Source organism: Actinia tenebrosa, unplaced genomic scaffold, assembly GCF_029948245.1.
Source record: "Actinia tenebrosa isolate PJP-AT-01 unplaced genomic scaffold, QUT_ActTen_1.0 PGA_scaffold3__52_contigs__length_22856419, whole genome shotgun sequence".
Lineage (NCBI taxonomy): Eukaryota > Metazoa > Cnidaria > Anthozoa > Actiniaria > Actiniidae > Actinia > Actinia tenebrosa.
Window position 1 is genome coordinate 7292502 of NW_028292580.1, and position 21967 is coordinate 7314468.

At 35.1% G+C, this 21967-nt stretch overlaps 3 protein-coding genes across 3 annotated transcripts; 2 read left to right on the top strand and 1 right to left on the bottom strand.

Annotated features, from left to right (window-relative positions):
- Window positions 1-5980: 5980 nt before the first annotated feature.
- LOC148908373 (uncharacterized) lies at window positions 5981-9512 on the top strand. Its single transcript, XM_089035846.1, has 3 exons — window positions 5981-6173; window positions 6260-6351; window positions 6834-9512. The coding sequence occupies exons 1-3, from the start codon at window positions 5981-5983 to the stop codon at window positions 9510-9512; spliced, it is 2964 nt and encodes a 987-aa protein (XP_088891972.1).
- A 2670-nt stretch (window positions 9513-12182) lies between these two features.
- LOC116302072 (uncharacterized) lies at window positions 12183-13760 on the top strand. The gene has a single exon (XM_031711270.2). It carries the CDS (start codon window positions 12222-12224, stop codon window positions 13758-13760), a length of 1539 nt encoding a protein of 512 aa, XP_031567130.2. The 5' UTR covers window positions 12183-12221.
- A 1197-nt stretch (window positions 13761-14957) lies between these two features.
- LOC148908374 (uncharacterized) lies at window positions 14958-16924 on the bottom strand. The gene is made up of 2 exons (XM_089035847.1): window positions 16691-16924; window positions 14958-16569 (listed from the first exon to the last, which is right to left on the bottom strand). Exons 1-2 carry the CDS (start codon window positions 16861-16863, stop codon window positions 14958-14960), a joined length of 1785 nt encoding a protein of 594 aa, XP_088891973.1. The 5' UTR covers window positions 16864-16924.
- Between the last annotated feature and the right edge of the window lie 5043 nt (window positions 16925-21967).

Sequence of the window (21967 nt, forward strand, 5' to 3'; positions counted from 1 at the left end):
ATTGGAAGAAAGACGAAATCCGCAGCAAGCTCTATGACCGTTCATTATATGTCACTGTCGATAACGAATGTTGGATGATATCTGCAACACGTGTCGAGAAGGTTCCAGAACTGCAGTGCAACCACGAAGAGGCGGATACCCGCATGATACTTCATGTAAAGCACGCTGGTGGTAAGCGCATCATTCATGCTGATGATACAGATGTTTTGGTACTCCTAGTTGGCCATAGTAAATCTCTTGGACAATGCTATATAAAGAAAGGACATGGTTCTCAAAGCAGGATCATCGAAGTAATGTACATTTGTTCACATTGTTTTATTTCATTTTTTTTGCAGTTGACGTTGTGTGATTCTGATAGCTGTTGACCACATGAAGTTCTGTTTACTGAAGCTGTTATGTACATATATTATTGAGTTAGGAAAAAACAAGAAAGGTAATAGAACGAAAAGAGCTATTTTCAAACATGTTCAGTTAGTTTACATCTTTCTTTCCTTTCTTTTGCAGTTCTACTCAGCTGTTAGATACATGGGTGTAAGGCCAGATTCGGTTGCGTCTGAAATATATAACTTTGCTACAGACATGTTCTATTTGGTATTACAACGACTGAAAGTTCTGAAAGAGGTAAAAGTTGGGATCCGAAATATATATTGTTTGCTATCAATATAGAATTTGTTTTTAAGAGAAATATATATAAAAATGAAGAAATGTACATTATTAGTGCATTTTGATACCATACGAGTGACATCATAAGGCCACAAACCATGAATCTTTTATTTAATGGTACTTCAGTTTCATTGTAGAGTAAATTTCTAAGCATCAACATCAATATGTAATAGATAAAACATTCATCTAATGGATATAAAATTTAAGCACACTTAAATAGAACTTAATGGAATATATCAATATTTAGGTTAGAGATGACATCAGATATGACGTAATGCTGACGTAATTTATCCTTACGAACAATGAATACAATTTGACTTATTCATATTCACTACTAGTTGAACAACAAATGACGAACTATTCCTCATAATAAATGAATAACGCCGCTTTAGCTTTACCGAGAAAAACAAAATGGCGGCCATTGAGTGAATGTAGTGTAAGGATTGAAATGTCAATTTCAACATGAAAGCTGCCGTTCCAGATTTGCCATCATACCTTTTTGTAATCCTGAATAGTCAAAGATTATCATAAAATGAGTTTAATCTGTTCCCCTTAAGTGAGTATTAGACTCGGGTCAGCTGATGGACTAAAACTGAGAGTTTACTATGTCTCTTGCAAGGCGCATCCAATTCCTTCGAGAAAAAATTCAGGTAACAGCTTAACAGTATATGATTTATATGTAATTGTCACTACTCACAGAAAAACCTTTACCTTTTGCCTTTTAATTTTTACCTTTTACCTTAAAATTTTACCTTTGCCTTTTAGGAACCTCCACGATTTTGGTCTGAAAAACGAAACGGCTACAGCATGTTTGTTGTCACAGACAGTACAAATTGCTGATATTGCAACAGAAATTTATCGACCGATCAGAAAATAGATAATGATTTTGATGTTTTAGGCTAGAATCTAATGACCAAACTTGAGTCCGCACTATCTTCATTGGCGTCCGATCTAAATAGTTGTATTTTTCACGTTGTTGAAATTTTTCTTCCTGCAAACATTTTTCTAACAACCCAACAGTATCAATCTGTACAGACCTTTATTACTGGTAACGATACTTTCGTTTCTTTACCGACTGGGCACGGTAAATTGCTGATCTATCAAGCCATAACTGCTATTGCGAAGGAACTCGCTCTACATGGCTGGGAAATTTTCCAACACAAATAACCTATAGTCTTGGTCGTGGCTCCTCTACAAGCCCTCATTACATACCAATTCTTCCAATTCTTAACCATTATGATGATCTATTTGGAGATGTTGAAGAAGCAAGGGAGTCCGGACAGCTTTCGGAATCGGTAAACATTAATACATAGATAAATATTTTCCAGACTGTTATAATTCATCAAGTTCAAGTGGGGAATCTTTATAATTTTGAGGTTTGATAGGACTGTTTTGAATCAAGTGAAGATTATGAAATGTATTCATAGGCAACCTTCTTTCAGCTAATTAACATTGAATTTTAATATCGTTATAGGGCACTGTTGTGGAATTCGAAGATACAGCGAAAGGGGAAGCTGTGGACCTTCAGTTCTCTAACGATAATGGTAAGAGTGTTATCTATTATTTCGTAAATAAGTCACTGAATTCAACGTAATATTCACTCCTTTCCAAGTGAAATGAATCATAAATAAATCTTAATCTAACCTTAATTCCTTTAATTCAACATTAAAATTTCATTTTCTGATTGATAATGTCAAAAAAAAAATTTAATTCAAAATTAGGACACTTCTATCTACGTAGTTACAAGAACATTTTTTGTTGCGAAGAACGCCAAGATGTTTCCTGTATGAACATCTCAGTCTTAAGATACAAATCAAAATACAACTTCAATTCCTCTCATGTCAATAATAGTTTCAAAAATCAACTGTTCTAAGATACTTTAAGTTACTTTAAATGTTTCAATAAAAGTGAAAAAACGTTTTAAATTTTTTTCATTCAAGATTAGGACACTTCTATCAACCTTACGCTTTTCGTTGCGAAGGACGCTAACATGTTTTCTGTTGTTTTTGTTAACAAAATCTTAATACAAATTCAGAAATCAACTGTTCCAAAATACTTGAAGAAAAAATCTTCATGAAAGCCTTTGATTTTCTTATTAGGTCAAATGAGATCAAATGAGACTTTCAATAATAACGAAAAGGAGAAAATAAATACAATATTATACATCATGGATCGGTTCTCCATCTCCCTCGAAGGGTATCACGAGCTGACTTAAGTAAACCCGACCCCTCCTCGAACCTATGCCATCGAACAATGTGCAAAAGACATGAACAAGAAATGGAAAATTACCAGAACTCCTGGAAGGTGCCATGGTGCTGAGCTCTCATTTAAAGACTTGCTTGAAAAAGAGATTAAAAAACATGTAAGTGAAAAACAAAAATTCCTTCTTAGGGTCTCTAATCTTCCCTATCTCTTCATTCTTCGCGTTATATCTCTCTTTTCTTATATATGAATTGCCCTAATAAGTTTTCCTTTTTTCTTTTTTCTTTTAGTTGGAGTCAGGTGGAGCTCAGGAGAAATTAAGAGTGAGACTGAGTGGAGATGGAGTCAAAATGTCTCATTCCAGTAATTTATTTGTTTTTAGTTTTACCCTTCTAGACATGGAAGGGCACAACATCCTATCAAGTGCTGATAAGTATCATTATGCAATTTCATACAAAATATACAAAAATAGTGCATGCATATCCAGCATCAAAAGTTGATACATTTTTCTGTTTCTCTCCATTTTTCACTAGCAATCCACACAGTTGCCATGATAATGGGAAGTGAAGATCATGGGAACATGAAAGAATCCCTTGCCAATGTCAATGAGGATGTAAACAGCCTCATTGATATTGGCAAGATACAAGTCCAAGACAAGGAATTTAAGTTGGAGTTCTTCTTAGGTGGAGATTATAAGGTAATGTAAGAAAAATATGCTGATTAATATTCTATATAGAAATTAGTTGATGATAAGGGAGAAATACCAGTTTTTCGAAACCAATTTATAGCAATCTTAGTCGAAGTGCAATCCTCGAAGTTTGAAGTCTACAATCAAATGACATTCTTTGGTATGTTATTTTTTAAGGTTATTGGAAAACGTACTGGTGCAAATTAGCTGAATGATGAATTTCTTTGAATTCTAGTTTCTTCTCAATGCCATGAGAATGAAAGCTGCTACATCGGATATTAGCTGTATTTGGTGCAATCTACATAAACAAGACAGGTAAATTATAAGAAACTACTTAAAAATTACTGAGGCCTTTACATGAAGTCAATGATGAGGACTGTTTGCAATCCTAATTCACTCAAACTACATTATTTCTGATGTTTTAGATGTGACATGAGCCACAGTTGTAGCTATTTTCATGGCGAACTGTCTAGGAAACTTGGGGCCCTCTGACACACAGAGCCTAACTGCCAGTACCAACCGCTTGGAGGAGGGTTTAATTAAAGATATCATCTTTTGGGATAAGGTAATTGAAAAACTATATTATGATGTTGATATTTTCAAAGTATATACACCTACATTTATGAATATTGTCCCATAAGCAATGCATTTGTTGAGGTGCAAGCTAACTGGAATATAACCTATAAGTTAGGGCTACTCTAAGCCAGTTAGCTTACATGGCTACATCAATATTTTTTAATCATATAAATATTTTAATTTTAATCTTTTCAGGAAGAAGGAAAAGTAAAAACCCCAGGGTACAAGAAAGGGAAACACCTCCTGGACTTTCTGGATTCAGTCCATTCCTTGGGTGTGTCATTTGAAGTTTGGCATAATAAGGCCATGGAACTAGAATGGACACCCCTGCTTGGGAACGAGAAAAGATGCCTCCTCGAAAGACTGCCAAAGTTTTTTAATGCTTTTCTGCCAGAGGCAAAAGTTGAGAAAACCCAAAGTCTCTGGGTTTTAAGTACAAATACTTATTGCACTTATGTAAAAATCCTTTTTTTCTTATATATCAAAAACTTTTTTTTAAAGAATTTTTGCCATCTACTCAGTCAAGTCAATACTGTTCTTACTCAAGAGAGTGCAGAATCCTTTGGGGAAAAGGTATATACACACTGCTTTTTTACTTCTGTATAAATTATCTTATGAACTGTATATCATAAGTGAGCTTAATCACATGCTTTCAAGATCCAATTAAATTTTTTTTTTCAGGCATTAGCATGGGGAAAAGAAATGATTGCTATGAGTGGTAGCGGGCCAGGATATATGCATACAGTAATAATAACACCCTATATGCATATCCTGGTCTATCATGTTCCAGAAATGTTAAAGAAATATTATACTTTGAAGCTCTTTAGTGGTTAAGGTAAACAGCTGTACAATGCAAACAAAGAAATATATTTCCTATTACAAATAACAATTACGTATTTACAGTTTCTACTTATAGGTGTTGCAAAAAAGAATGATTATCGCCGCTATTTCCACCGAAAAATCAACAGGTGGGATGCTTCCTATCAGCTCCTTCTTATCGAGAAACAACAAGAAACCCTCAGACACCTGGAGAGGCGGCAGAAACGCAAATATACCAAGACAGAAAGACCCTAGGTAGCCAAGAAAGTCCCACGTGTATCAACTTGTGCTAACATCTTAGAGCCAAGATTGCCATCCAGCCTACTAGAGCTCCTACAGAGCCATGGGATACAGATGAATCACAGGGCGAAATGACAACTTTATTCACCTTTAATATTCAGGCTTAATATGATTAAAAGCACATTTCTACCTTTAAGCTATCAAATAAAGGTAATTAACGGCGCATTGTCTTTACAAATGTTTTATGGTGTCGTAATGTCGTGTTAAATGTAAGTCACCTTTAAACAACATCAAAGGTAGTATATTAAAGGTAGATAAAGGTTACGGTTGGATTTATATACCGTTAATGTTGCGTGGTAAACGTGGATAAAGTTATGTTCCTGTTTAAACAACTTTGTAGTTAGTGATTAAAGGGAAGTAAAGATGTATTGGTGGGTCTTTGCAATTAAAGCGCAACTAAAGCTATGTAAAGGGATCGCGTTTCACAGAGCAATTGATGTGTCAATTCTTTTTTTCTCGTTTCTGTGAGCTTAGATGCCCTCTATTTTAATGATATGCTTTTTAAGCCTGGTCCCTTACGGAAAAACCATAGTTAATAGATCCCCTCTATTAACTATGGGAAAAACAGAATAAAAACTGTAAAACGACTCCGAGAAGACGAAAACAGCCCTGCCGTTCCCATGGTAATTAGTAAACAAACATTGGACGCCGCTATTTAATAACTGCGTCTACTTACTTTAAACGTAGCACTTTCAGCATCATATTTTGTAATTATTACATCGTACAAGCGACATGACAAGCCTTAATGCTAACTCTGGCTATGTTTATTGTTCTCATTGCAATGAGAAAGTTTCGGAATCGACGTATAGACGTCACATGAACTCGTTTAGTTTCGCAAGGAAAGCTACTGGTTTTAACAAATATTCCAAAGTTGAACCGCATGAAGAAACTTCATCGTCTGATTCTGAAGGGGAATCGCCGCCAGGTTCGTATTTTTGTAAAATATTTAACTAAATTTACTATTCTTACAAACGAACTATTTGTACGCTAAAGTATTTTCTTGGTGTAAAGCTAACGCTCATAAATTTGCTAAAGGTGGTTTTCAACAATCAGAACCGAGTGATCATGAGTTTGAAGCTGAATCAAATTCTCACATACTGTTGGTAAGTCTCATTCCTTAACCTGGTTAAGCGAAGTATATAACCTTCAGGCCCACACAGATATAGCATATACGTATACCTCATTCTTTCTATATTGAAAGCAAGATGATGTTTGGAGTGAAAGCTGGATTGGCTTGTTATGCGAACCCACACGTGGAATCTTAATGTCTAATATTTGTTTAGTATGCAAATGTCTTCAGATTGGATAAGTGAATAGAATAATAAAAGAAAACACAACACTCCTAGCTATGTAAAAATATGATAAGATGATTTGGCTATCCTCAGCTATTCTGTAATCTAGTACTCTTTATAAAAATGAAAATCGTCTAGGAAATTGTATAGTATAATGTATCTGTGAGAGAAAAATGTTAAGAAAAAAATTATTAAAAAATATTAAGAAAATATAAATGTCTGTAATGGATTTTTGCCCCTGGCTAATATTAGTGAGTGAGAAATTAAACAATTCGATAACTTTTACTTTCCAGGATGATGAAGACATAACATTCACAGAGAGTGATATTAGTCAGGATGAAAGTGAAAATGATGGAAGTGAAGGAGATGAAGAATCTGATTGCAATGAAATTTGGGATGACACTCCAGAATGCCTGATAAACCAAGATATTGAAACAGCACCACCACTGCCAGAACCAACAAAAAAAAGTTGTCATACTGTGCATTCCCTTCTTCATTGGATGTTATATTTTCTTCTCATTTGGCAAAGCTATTGCCATCTGAGTGATAATGGCCTCATATGGCTCTTAAGATTTTTTCTCCAGTTTTTTAAAGCTCTCAATCTTCACATCTCAAATGAAATCTTAACAGAAATAATTGCATTACTCCCTTGCTCCATGTATATGGTTCGACAATATATGAGTTTGAATAGAGATAATTTTACCAAGTATGTGGTGTGCCCAAAGTGTACAAAATGCTACAAATATGATGAATGTCTAACCTATATCAATGGTATACAAGTTGGAAAAACATGCAATAACAAGTCCTATAAAAGAAGAAGACTCCAGACATGTGGTAGCCCATTGGTTAAGAAAGTGACACTAAAAAATAATGCAGTAAAGTTTTACCCCATACATTACTACTGTTATAATGGTATAATAAATCCCTTAGAAGAATTAGTAAAGAAAAGTGGATTCCCTAATAAATGTGAGGAATGGAGAGCTTGTCAGCCTACAGGTCCAGTAATGACAGATATTTATGATGGTCAGCTTTGGAAGGATTTCAAGAAATACAAAGGCAAAGACTTCTTGGATGCTCCAAGAAACTATGGATTCATGCTAAACTTTGATTTTTTTCAACCCATGAAAAGAAGAAAAGACTATTCTGTAGGTGTGTTATACTTGGTGCTGTTAAACTTACCTAGGTCTGAAAGATTTAAGTGGGAAAATGTAATTGTAGTAGGAATCATACCATCAATGAACCGTGAACCCAAATCCTTAAATGAATTTCTAAAACCAGCCATTGATGAGCTCAAGGCTTTATGGTCAGGAGTGTACCTAAAAAACAGTCTGTCAAGTGTTCAACTGAAATTTAGAGGAGCAGTACTGTGTACTTCATCTGATATCCCAGCAGCAAGAAAACTTTGTGGTTTGAAGGGACACAGTGCAGAGCTAGGATGTTATCGATGTCTCAAAAAGTTTCCAGGTAACTTTGGGGGAAAAAGGGACTATTCTGGATTTGACAGAAGCAGTTGGGAAAAACGAACAAATGATAATCACAGAAAACATGCAAAAAGAATAAGGGACAGCAAAACAAAGAAAAAAGCCACAGAGTTATCAAAGAAGTATGGCATAGCTTTCTATTCCAGTCTCTTAGACCTTGAATACTTTGACATTATAAGATTCTGTGCCATAGATCCTATGCACAATTTATTCCTGGGTACTGCCAAATTTGTTTTTAGGTTTTGGATTGAAGAAGGAATTTTATCAACAAAGCAATTGAAAAAGGTAGTAGCTAGAATAGAACAAATGGATGTTCCACCTCATCTGGGAAGACTTCCAAACAATATTTCTTCACATTATGGGACATACACTGCTGAACAGTGGAAGAACTGGACTTTGTATTATTCTCTTTTTGCACTGAAAGGGGTCATTGAGGATAAACATCTCACTCCCTGGCACACATTTACATTAGCTTGCAGATACCTCTGTAAACCTGTGCTTTTGCAAGAAGATATAATAAAAGGAGATGGCTTAATCATCAAATTTTGCAAACAGTTTCAGGCACTCTATGGGATCAAAGCTATAACACCAAATATGCACCTGCATTGTCATTTGAAGGATGTAATAACTGACTATGGTCCAGTACATAGTTTTTGGCGTTTTAGCTTTGAACGGTACAATGGAATTCTTGGTAATATTGTTACCAACAATACATCAGTTGAACTACAGCTAATGAGAAAAATTTGTACCACCAGATTTCTTGATACTACTTCTTTGCCAGAACAATTCAGATCATCATTTACGGACTTAACAACATCCCTTCAGTCCATTTCAGAAGACCAGCTCCCCAGTTTTACAAATGAAACCTACCTTGACCACCTCGAGTTTTATTACATGGATTCCAAATCTCCACTGCATTATATAAACTGGAAAAATGTTTCTCCAGTATCAGTACCTACAAGTTACAAGCAAGGTGTTTTTTGTGAGGAAGACATTGACATTATTTCCCAAGTGTACAACATAATGTATATAGATATGCATGTTACAAAGGAAAATCTCAGCAGAACTTTTAAGAAGTATGGTACTATTACAATTTATGGTATTGACTTTGGCTCAAAAATGGCTTATAGAAGCAGACGGTCCACTGGCATCCTTGCTGCCTGGCCAGATATGCATGGCAACATTACCCAGATAAATTCAACTTACACTTTTGGTACTGTTGATTACTATTTTACACACTCAGTAGTTACAAATGGAAAGTACAGCAAGCATACTTTTGCATGTGTTACCTGGTATAAACCATCAAATGACACAACCTATGCAAACTTCAATTCCATGCTGGTTGCCAGCAAAAAGGACACTCTACCAGGAGGGCCTTCAAGATTCATACCTGTACAAAGAATTTCTTCAAAATGTTCTTTTGCTACAGTCAAAAATGACAATGACCAAGAAAGATATGTAATAACTCCTTTGGTAAAACATTTCTGTTAAAAGTAGAGGTACCCCACCTGAAGAAATTAGTAAAAGCCTGGGGAAGAGCCATGCAAAATATAAAGTATCATCAGCTTCACAAGAAAGAGCATATCTAATTTTTGAAATTTGTTGGAATTATTTAAGCATATTTAATATCACAGTAGTCAATCTATATGCATTTAAAGCATACAAGAAAAATCTTAGGAATATCTTAGTTGTTGTCCTTACATCACTGTCTAATTTCATAAAAATGTAGTTTTGTATCATTTATGATTCTGTTTATAAACTGGAATTTAGGAACGATAACTAAGGATTTGATATGCTCTTTGGAAAATAAACTATGCTTTCTTCCATACTTAATGATCTAACATACAGTATCTCCATGGTCAAGGTCAGCATGTGTACATTTAGTACTCCCTATTTCTTGATCTTGAATTTAAAATATAAAAAAAATCATGAATAAAAATTTGAAGTCATTCTTGAACTATTTATTGATCGCACGAAGTCGTGAAATGATTGTGTCTATTGTTGGTCGTTTACATGGTGTTCCATGTATACACTTTACTGCCAAACATCTCAAGTCTTCATACTTGTTATAATAACATATAAGTCAAATAATAAGCCCAAATGCATAAACATCACTTGCCGTAGACTAAGGATGGGTTCCCCTAACTACTTCAGGTGCAATGTGTTTATGGTTTAACCTATATCTATCTTGCTCTTTAATACTTAAAGTGTATTTTTTGGCATCATATGATTTCTTCATCTTGCCAAAATCAATTATAATGGGTAAGTATTGCCCATCTACAGTGTGAAATACAATATTGTCACCCTTGATATCACAATGTATATACCCCCTTTCATGCAAGTAGGCAATAGCTTCAGAACAATGCAAAAGACTCTCAGCCCAATTACTCTGAGTCTTAAGCAAATTGCGTTTTGCACCTTCTGCAAGTGTAACTGTTTCACCATTTCCAATACCATAAAATTCAACAACCATAAAATATGGCTTCTGCTTGATTGATATTCCAAAAACAAATGGCAACCCTGAAAAAAATTAATTACTGATTTTTTTACATTGACTCAACAAGGGATTGTGTTTATTTTAATAACCAATGGCTGAATATCAGCTCTTAGGATTGACTGAATATGGAACAGCATTAAAATGTGTGTGATGGGGGAGTCATTAAAGACAAAAACAAATATGCTCTTCAATTAAATGCCATCCAACAGAAATATTTTTAGAATTCAACCACAAAACTGAAAATGTTCTTGAGATACCAGTACTGGTAGCAATGAAACATTTACCATCTCAGTTGATCTATTAAGAAAGGCTAAACGAAGAATGCTTTAAATTTAGTCCACAAACATTACATCTTTGATGTAACACGTATTCTCAACAATAAAACATATTCATAAAACATTGCTAAGAAACAAATAAGACAGCATTTTAATATTTAGAATATTGTCTTACTACACTCTACAACAGGTAGGTTTTTTAGGAACAAGATGGCACGAATTTATAGTGAGAGAAGTGCAGTTGTGCCTTTATAGCATTCAAGATAGATATTTAACCCATGGAAGAAAAAAATAATATCACGAATAACAGTGGAATCAAATAAAGAGAGATATGGATCTCTCTTAAATATTACATCCAAGTTCTTTTTTTGCTTTAACCTACCTGGATGATCAAAGGAATTTATCAGTTTAGCTTCTCTTTCAAGCATGGAAAGTGTGACAGACGGCTTAAAGTACTTCACTGCAACAAATTTTCCCCTGTAAAGCTTTTTCTCACACTTTCCAAATCGTCCTTCACCAAGCCGTTTTTCTTGTGGAAGATCCTGTATGTTTTCTTGATCTATTTGACGAAGTTGCCTATAAAAAATGAATATAGAAAGCTTTTAAACCGACGAGCATCGTAGGCGTTCCTCGAGGGATTCGGGTGGATTGGGGCCGAAATTAACAAGGAAAGCCTCGATAATAATCAAATGAAAAGTTATGAATGCTGACTATATTCAAATTTATATCAAAATAGAAATAATTTACCCTGATTCGTTATCTTTAACAAGCAGTCTTGTTTCTTTCCATTTTCTCCAAAAACATATGGCTCTTGCTCTTTGTTCTTTGGCAAACACTGTTTGCTTGTGTAATTCATATTTCAACTGCTGGCATTCAATGTCGTGTTGCTTGGAGAACAACTTTTTTAAGCGAATTCGTTTTTCCCCTTTGGACAACAGCTTATTTTGCCTTTGAATTCGCTGCTTTCTTCTGTGTCTCATCTTTCGTATTTCATCCTTTGTGTTGGGACGGGAAAGACGTCTTTGTTTAGCATTTGATGGCGGCAGTGGTTCGATTACATGTAAACCCTGTTCGACCTGCATTTCACTGATGGCAAGTGCGCCACTCGCCGTGTGAATTACCCCACCAAAATGGGACATTTCAGGGAGTTTTGCAGCACGATATTTCCACCATATAACAAACGATAAAAGACAAAGATTCTACCGAAGTTCAAGCAATCAAGCTAGCACGAAATGATGTACAAGTTAGATTGCTGTAGTTTCGCGCTTTCTTATCGAACAGATGTCACGTGTTAAGCCTGTTGCAAATACTATTCGCCATGTTCTAAACGAGCCGGGATCTGGGTTCGAGTTACGACCGCAAAGCATCTATGGATTGCTTGGAGGGACAGAGTCGCCATGTTTACAAAGCAGTTATAGGAATGTTGAGATGTCTCACTATAATTGCTGTGTTCCTGGCTGTACAAATAGCTTTAGAAGCGCTTCTCATTTACACTACTACAGGATACCGAAAGATGAGGCTGTTAGAAAATCCTACAAAGTTATTTTGAAGAATGATAGCCTGAAATTGAACTCAACAAGTACACGGATCTGCTCAGAACATTTTGAAGGTGGTGCGAAACTAAGCCGCACTCATTTGCCGTCGATATTCCCCTGGACAAAGCCAGAAATCAAAAGAAGAGAACTTAAAAGAGTCAGTTTTGATAAAATTAAAGAAATCGAGGAAGAAAAGAGACAGAGAAGGCTGCTAAAGGAAAACTCAAGTCAGGCTTCTCTGACATGTGATCATGATGGCGAACGTAACGACACGTTCGAAGTCCTTGCCATCGAAACACAAACAAATACGACCAGTCAAACATCTCTTACGAGCTTGGACATTGAATCGCTGCTGAAAGATTTACAGAGACACAAAGAGGACATTGTTAAACTGACTGAAGAAAAGGAGAAGCTGCAAAACGAAAATGTGAAGTTAAGCGATGAAAATACAACCCTGCTCCAGGCCAATTGTAAGCTTGAACAAGAAGTAAAGAGACTAAGATATTCTCTGCAAAACATTCGATTTGATGTTGAGAAATATAAAGACAAAAATGAAGACATTGCTTTTTACACGGGTTTCCCTGACTACAAGGCAATGCTTCTTTGTTTTAAGATGGTTGAAGATTCTGCTAATAACATTGTATATGAACATGAAAGGGTCAGTTGTGGAAATGTCGGAAGACCTCGATGTCTGACCAAATTTCAAGAGTTCACATTAGTATTAATGAGATTGAGACTTGGACTATTTGAGAAGGATCTTGCCCATCGTTTTAATGTGTCAAGATCCACAGTATCTAAAGTTACTAATGCCTGGATTAGATTCTTGAGGAGTGAGTTTGAACCACTTATTACCATACCTCCACGAGATGTCATTAAAATGTACATGCCTGACATTTTTAAGTCTTTTTACCCTGATTGTGTGGTAATTGTGGACTGTACTGAGTTTGAAATGGAGAAACCATCTTCTCTTAACTGTCAATCTGCCTGCTATTCATCATACAAGTCCAGAACGACCATGAAGGCCTTGCTTGGCATCACACCCAGTGGTGCTTTGTGTTTTGTTAGTGAGCTATTTCCTGGTTCAACATCAGACAAGGAGATCACAGCTCAAAGTGGATTTTTGGGCAAACTACTACCACATGATAAAGTTATGGCAGACAAAGGTTTCAACTGCACTGATGAATTAGCTTCTGTGGGAGCAGAACTAATAAGGCCAGCATTTTTGGACAAAAAGAAACAATTCTCAAAAGAAGAGACCAACCACAACAAGACAGTCGCAAGCCTAAGAGTACACGTTGGGAGATTAATGGAAAGAGTGAAGAATTGGCACATATTTGATCATAGAATTCCCATTACTCTTTCTCCAATAGCAACTGATATGCTATTTGTAGTGGGTGCACTATCTAATTTTCACCCTCCATTAATCAATTGACAATGTAACAGTTTATAACACTAACAAAATTTATTACTTAGATCAAACAAAATAAATCAATGAATAATACTCTACAACATCATAGTTTATAGCATCATCAATAATAATAAATAATCTTTATTGAGGTTATCGCTGTCACCATAAGGTGATTTACAAGAGAGACCTCTAAAATAAATATATAACAAAAAAGAAAAATGAAGACTAAAATATAAATATATAAAAAATAACAAAAATGTAAATTTACAAATAATGACAATGTTAGAATGCAGACACTAAATGTGTGCAACACAGAAGCTAGGCATATTACCACTGAACTTTACAGTGCTCAGTAGCAATAGAGCAGAGTGTTGCACACATTCAGTGTCCGCATATCAAATAGTCAAATATTAAAAATAGATATTATATATGAGATATGAATAGGATTAATTAAAAATTATTAGTGTCGATATTAAAAACTATTTAAATTTCTTAAAGCTCTTTTAAAACTAGCTAATGATGGGCTTTGTCTAATTGATAAGTCTAATTCATTCCAGTCGTTTGAGGCAAAATTTGTCGATGTCCAGTGTCCCCAGTTTCTAGTAGAAGCACTCTTACGGATATTGTTCTTAGATCTAGTGTTATAATTGTGTATGTCTTTATTAAATACTAAGTTAAAACGATGTGAAAATAAATCATTTAAACATTTATAAAGAAAAGTTGCCCTATGCTCGGCCCTACGTCTTGCAAGAGTTTTCCATTTCAGTTTATTCAGGGCCTCATTAGAAGATGATCTCATAGGTAAGTCTAGAATTATTTTTGCAGCTTTGTTGTGTAAAGTTTGAAGCTGCAACATTAGAGTGGAATTGCCCCTATCACCCCATACAATGTCTGCGTAATCAAATAATGGTAATACATAGCTGTTAAAATACAGCAATCTAGCATCTAAATTAATTAATGTACAAATAGACAAATAAAAAGAATTATGATTATAAAAAGATTCAAGTATGAATATGGATTTTTTTCATTGAAAACTCTTTAGAAATAATAAAAAAAAAACATTTAAAGTGTGCAACATTTTATAGTACTAATTTAAGCTAAATTGTGTGAATTATATAATTTTATATTATTAAATTGGTATTATTTAGTACTAAAATAGAGAAAAGTATTGCACACTTTTAGTGTTTTTACTCTACTTTACAAAATGCTTTAAAAGTGTTTTTAAAGTGAACGAGCATCCAACTTAGAAATTCCAAATTTAACTCTTGGGTATACAAGTTCTGGCACAATCCAGTTGTTAAAAAATGATTCTAGCCTGGGCAAAATAGATTCCCAGTGATCCCTTGAGAAATTCACTCTTTCACAAAACAGTGAACTACAGCTTGAACCCTTTACAACAAAGTCTGTCCATTTTCTCTTTGCCACAAACATCTGCTGTTGTACTTGGTAAAAATATTTATGTCTCTCATTTAATCTTACAATGTCATTGTTTTGTTTACAAATGCCTTTGCGCACTAATGCCATCTCTAGTGTTTCATCTTTTGATGTCTGAACATACTTTACTTCTATAAGTCCTTCTGAATCATCAGTTGATGGATCATATACAAGACCATCAGGGCTTGCACCAAGGAAGCAATGATCTTTTGAAACAAAAAAACCACACTTAGAGATTTTGATGCCTTCAGCTCCTTGAGTTTGCTCGAAAAGCTTGTAATCATTGATAATCTGGTCTTCCATCTTTAATCCTTCCTCCATTGATTTACTTTGGAATCCTTTATTGTAACCAAGTACATCTCTGATAATCTTGGTAGGAGATGTGCTCTCTCTCTGTACAGCTACTCGGTAACATTTCGTAGCAGTTATCCTTGGTTGTCTGTGACGATGCCACAAATCAATGTTCGATTGACCTCTAGTTTGTTTCTCAATTTCTTTCACTTTCAAATCATCAACCATAAGATTTCTCTTAACTTTATCAAATTTTTCTTTCAACTCTCTAGCTGAAACAGGATGACATTTTACTGGTGAAATGGCAGGCTTCTTTACTTCTTGCGGCAGAATATGCGTCCAGGCAAGAATATTCCCTGATAGCTTTTGATACTCTTTCATCATTTCTAACATTTTTGCAGTTTTTTCATCTTGACAACTTTCTGTGGTTGAATTTTCCTTGGAGTGATGAGGCTTGGGTATCTTTTTTTCTTTTGCATAATCATGCTTCACGAAACTCATTTTAGCTATTGGCTGTACAGGGCCTTTTCTCTTTCGAGGGACATTCCACTTACAGGGTTTAGACGTACAAGAATCATCTGTGTCTACTACTGTTATCTTCTGTCTTTCTTTACAATGTTGTTCCAGTGCAAACAGTGTTGATGCAACATGGTTGCATCGGCCATCTATGCCAGCAGGGCATCTGCAGTGTGCCCTCAGCATCTTGCCAAATGAGCTAATAACTAAAAAACATGTGTAGACTTTGTCTTTTTTCATTGATGGCAGAACTTGACTCTTGATAAAGTGTTTGCCGTTTTCATGTAAGTGGCCAATGTAAAGGACATGTCCAGATTTGAAGAAATTGAAGCCCTTTACAAGTGGTTTTGCAGTGGAGAGCTGCTTTTTGCACTCTACTCCCTCTATCATGAATCTCCACACAGTTCCAAATGATATTTTTGGAAGTCCCTTTAGATCGGCTTCGAATCCTTCTTTAGGGAAAGTCTCCGTGATCTCTGGTTCTTGGTGGTCAAGGACGCCAAGTTTTGCCTTCTTTCGTAGCAGGTTTACACCACCGTCTGGATCACGCAAGTATTTAACGTCAAGACTATGTTTCATGTAATCCTGTACTCTGTAATTTGAAATAATAAGATATATCAATGAAATGAGGCTTTATGCTGCATTGGAGTTCGAAAATCTAGCCTGTATGATATGCGAGTCTTATAAGTTAAATTGTAACGCCATATACGAACCTTGAGACTAAAACTTTCTTTACTCCTGTTGTTTTTGCGCCTCTACAAAGCAGCCACCTCTTTAGTTGAACACAACTACATTTCTCAACAGAATCCCTTGGAAGTTTCGCTCCAGGAATGTCACTTTCTGTTAGTTTTACTATTTTAGTATCTACATTTACACTGTCAGCCATATTGTTTGGACTCTGGCTGTCCCTCCAAACAATCCATAGATGCTTTGCGGTCGTAACTCGAACCCAGATCCCGGCTCGTTTAGAACATGGCGAATTTCCTCACTCTCCCTCTCCTCCCCCCTCCCCCCTCCCAAAGAAATATGTTTTGGGTCGAAAAAATCTTTTACTATATCACCATCGTTTTGTTCTCGAAACAGAAACATACTAGATCATAAAATCGTGTAATTTTACACTTGCCATTTTCATTAAACAAACTAAACATACCTTCATATACGTTAAGATACTGGACTCTTCTACTGTCCTACCACAGGAGAATGTTTATTTTGACCGGAAATGGCAATTTAGGTGAGTATGGTTTTCCCGCCGAAATTTGTAATATATTACAGCAGCATAATTATAACGACTCTTTTTCGCCTGTGACTTGTTACTTGCACACTACACCGTCTCAAGACTCTTCTTATCATTTATTTTCTACTATGGCTGTATCGTTGACAGATCAGTACGTGCTACTACTAGAAAACGTCGTGAAAGAAAATAGGGAGCTTCGTGAGCAGATACGTGCTGCAAACCAGCAAGATCGTGCTGTCCTGAAGGAGGTTACGAATAAAGTCCAGGAGCTTTCGAGCAAGGTCGATCTTTGTGTGGCAAGCGGTTCTGGAAGACGACCGGTCCGTCAAACCGGTGGGACTGTTCGTGTCCCCAAGATGTGTAGTGTGAGTATCATAGCTAAACTTAGATAAAAGAGGTACTTTATACCGATTTAAGAGTACAAAGGCACTCTAATAAAAGAGTACTTAAGCTTTTAAGTTCTTGTTCGACCTTTGATCTCTCCTTTTAAGCGTTTAACACCTCAATTGAATACACTCAATTTCCCTAAGGCGTTCTCAGGCTCAAATCGTAGCTGGAGTTCGACTATAGTTATGTATACGTAGTGTTCGCAGTTCAAGAAGCTACGTACGTATCTAAGTGTAATAATGATGCTTATCAGTAAAATGCTCGTAAATTTTTCCCGCCTAAAATTCTTTTGTTCTGAGTACTCTGCGAGTTAAGAAAGACACATGGAATAATGCATGTCAATAATCATTTAAACTTCTTAGTTTAACTTTTGATGATTGTGCATGGAGGATTTATAAAAGAGGATTTATAAAACTGATCTAGAACCTTGTTTACATGATTATGTTTATATGAATGTATAGAAAGATGTAATATGAACAGAGTGCTCGCACTAAACCCGTGAAACTAAAACTAATTTTAAGCACTAAAGAGTGATAACTAAACAATAGAAAACAAAAGATTCTGTATGAAATAGTATTACTAATTAGTACTAATTATTGTGCACGGGTTAAGTGTGTGCACTCTACTAACATGATTGTAAAATTATTATAGAATGACGTAAGAAGAGTGTTAAAAGCCATGGCAAGCAGTGACAACACTGGCATGACATTAAAGGTTGATGAGAGGTATAGTAAGAAACATAAATCAAAACCATGCATATATATATATATATTATATATATATATATATGGTTTTGCACTTTTGCACTTCATAACAGACCAACACTCAGGGCCTTAAAATAACTGAGGAGAAGGTGCTGCCTTTGTAATTATTTCTGAAAATGGTTAGATCTTTAAGTCTTCTCGGATAAGGACTTAAAACTGTAGGCCCTGTCTACCAACCCTTCCCAACCTACAGTAAATGGGGGACATAAAAGAACCACTGATGACGAGAAAAGAAACCCTGGAAGTGACCACCCTCAGTGCCTCCACTTCATACTAACCATCTCCCATGATTGTAAATTGCATAAAAAGCAATTGTCATTCTCAACTCCATGTAAAGCGCCTTTGATTATATCCACATAGCAAAGGGTGCTATATAAATCATAACCATCATCATTGTGAGAAGGTCATGACTTATTGTAAGGACCTTATTTATTAAATTGTTTTGGTGAGAGAATGAGTAAATTACTTACTGCAAAGTGGCGGGCCTTCAAAATCTTACTAGCAGTCCAAATTATAATTCATTATGATAGCAAATAAGGCATTACTGCAAATAACAGATGTGTGTGACCAAGTGAGTATTAGATATACAGCTGATGAACACCAGCATGAAAATGACCAAATTTCTATCAATAATTTAAGATTGTATATTTGTCTTTATGTAGCCAAGATTCAGAATTCAACATTGGGGTTTTTCAAAAGTTAAAAACTGAGCTTCTCCATGAATATGGCGGAGAAGAAAAGTGTCCATGGACATTATTGCAAATGAAAGGTAAATGTTTTATATAGAGTAAAAATTTTAACTTGTACGACCGACACTAAAAACAGATGCCAGGGAGACTAGCACTTGCTATAGTTTGAAAAAAAAAGAGTGATGTTAAACGTTGTAGAAATTTTCCATGCATATGTACATGCATACGTAAACTTTATTTTAACTCGAGTTTTAGAGTAGCTATACAAGCTAATATCTTCGATAATTGTTAGTGGATATTTTTTCATTTTATTTATTTATTATTTGTTTATTTAATATCATATGCAGCTGCATACAAGACATACTTCAAAACGCTAAAGGCCAGCATGAAAAGGAGAGCTAAAAACAAAGATAAGGAGCATGTTCAGGCATGTAGAAGGCAAAATAGAAAACGAGAGGTGGGTTTATATCATGAAAGATTATTAACATCGCAATTATATAATCACTAGATCAGCAAAGCTTTCCAATGCTTTTTAGAACTTACAGGCCAATCAGACAGCCAGGATTTGTGCATTTGTACATATCTTTTGAGCAACCAGGATTTTTTTAATTCTGAATTTAATTATGTCTGTGCTTCTGTAGAAATTGGGCAGACGTCTTAAGAGTGTTACCGCGAAAAAACGGAGTGATGAGAAGAAGGCAAGAGTTGCTGATGTCATGAGGGTGGAGTACATGTCAAGTGAAGAAAGTGATCTTGATGAAGAACCTCCACATAAAACTCTTCGTTATGTTGTGAGACCTCTCATGTGGGAGAGCCAAGAGCTTAAAAAAGTAAAACGATCCCTTGACAAGCATCACATGAACTCTTTACCAGAATTGGTGAGAAAGAGAATACTGGAAAGAGAAACTGGCCCTCCATCGCCAAGGCAAAAGCAAAATCAATGCCCAAACTGGGCTTCTATTTATTAAAGGTTTTTATTGTATAATTACCAATGACTATCTATTTTTCTCTATTTCAAAAAATTGATATCTTTTCACGTGTGAAAATAACACCATTGCGATGGCTATTCAGAAATACGGAACGAATTGCCTGAAAAAGCCAAAACATACTTCATTGATAATTATATAATAAACAGAGGATATTACATGGCCGCTTGGAGATAGGAATTTTATCTTCTTGTGTAAAAAATCTTTTCAACACTCGACGAAAAAATTCGTATCTTCGCGCGCCCATGTAATATCCTCTATAACATATTGAAAAAATAAACCTACATAACTCGGAAATTCATCATCGAGCAAGTCATAAACAAATACCACAAAATTTAACTATTTACTATTATACCAAGGCAAGAGAAAATGAACTAAGAGAAGGAATTACACCCCAATATTGCCTTGTAACCATCATGTGCACAGTTTGATGCTATTTTTAAACAATTTGTTTTTCTGCACGCGCATTTTAATACTGCGCGCGCTCTACGCTGTTTGCTTACGTTTTGAGAGTTTTCCGTTATTTCGACTCTGTCCTAGACATGAATGTGCACGTCGAAAGCTTGGCAAGTATGACAGAAAATTGAAGTAGTATTTTGTTCAAATTCTACATTTATCCTATTATTTCTACATTTATTTTCCAAAGCTTTTGACCTACATCGTCATCTTGAGGGCAGGTTTGAACATTTGAACATAAGAAAAGCACGAGAAAACATTAGCAAACAGCGTAGAGCGCTCGTGTACTATGCGCGTGCAGAAACTAAACGATTAAATATATAAATGATGTCATTGGATGATTTTTTTAGAATGGATTGTAAAAATAGCATCAAAGTGTGCACATGATGGGGTATGGGGATTCCTTCTCTTAGTTCATATTCTCTTGACCGAGGGTATTGAGTTATTGGTAATTATCCGGCATAATTTGTAGTGTAACAACCTCGATCTCTGTATATTTTAAATTGGATATATCATAATTTCGTGATTACTTTTCTTTTGTATTAATATTAGAATTTTATTGAATGAGCACGATATGGTAAATTACGTACCATGGCCGAGACTGTGTTATCTGTCTACAAATCTGTGAGATAAAGCAGCCTTGATATTTTATATCATTCAGAAACTGTTTAAATATTTAATTCTGCTTAAAAAGATACCAACGTATATATATATATATGTATATATGTATGCCTTAATCTCGGCCATTTTGAGCATCACCTTTCATAATTCAACTGCAAGAAAGGGAGGCCTTGAGTGAACTCAACATGAAATTTGTGTTACTAGAGACATAAAAATTACAGATATTAATGCATTTGTATACGTTTCAATTTTTGATGTCTTTCGATTTGTCGTATGCTGATGCAAACATTTTAGAACTACTTCAATAAAATGCATTTATTTATAGAAGAATAAAAATTATATACCGTGAAATATAGTCTTATATTATACTAAATACGCTAAATATACAGATTTTGAAGAAATGAATAAGTGTATACGTATGATTACATTTAGAGAACTCAATATCTTTACCATGCTTTTAATGTTTCCTTATTGTAGTTATCACACACATTTACCATACCTTTACCAAACATTTGATATATTGGCACTGTCTTTATCACATCCATTTACCATACCTTTACCATATATTTGATATATTGGCGCTGTCTATATTATATCTTTACCATACCTTTAATCAAGCGATCAGTAGCTTTATATACCTTTCATATGAATTTAAACATATGCCTGTATTGGACCTTTAATAACATTTACACGATGTGTATAGATCCATTTAAATTGCCTTTAATGCAGTTTCAGACAAAAGGCAAAGGTTCCTTTAAACCCCTTTACTACTGCTTTCAATTGCTTGGTAAAGCTTCCATTACCGTTATTTAATTTCACTATGTTAAATGTGTGTTTAGACATCTTTACCACC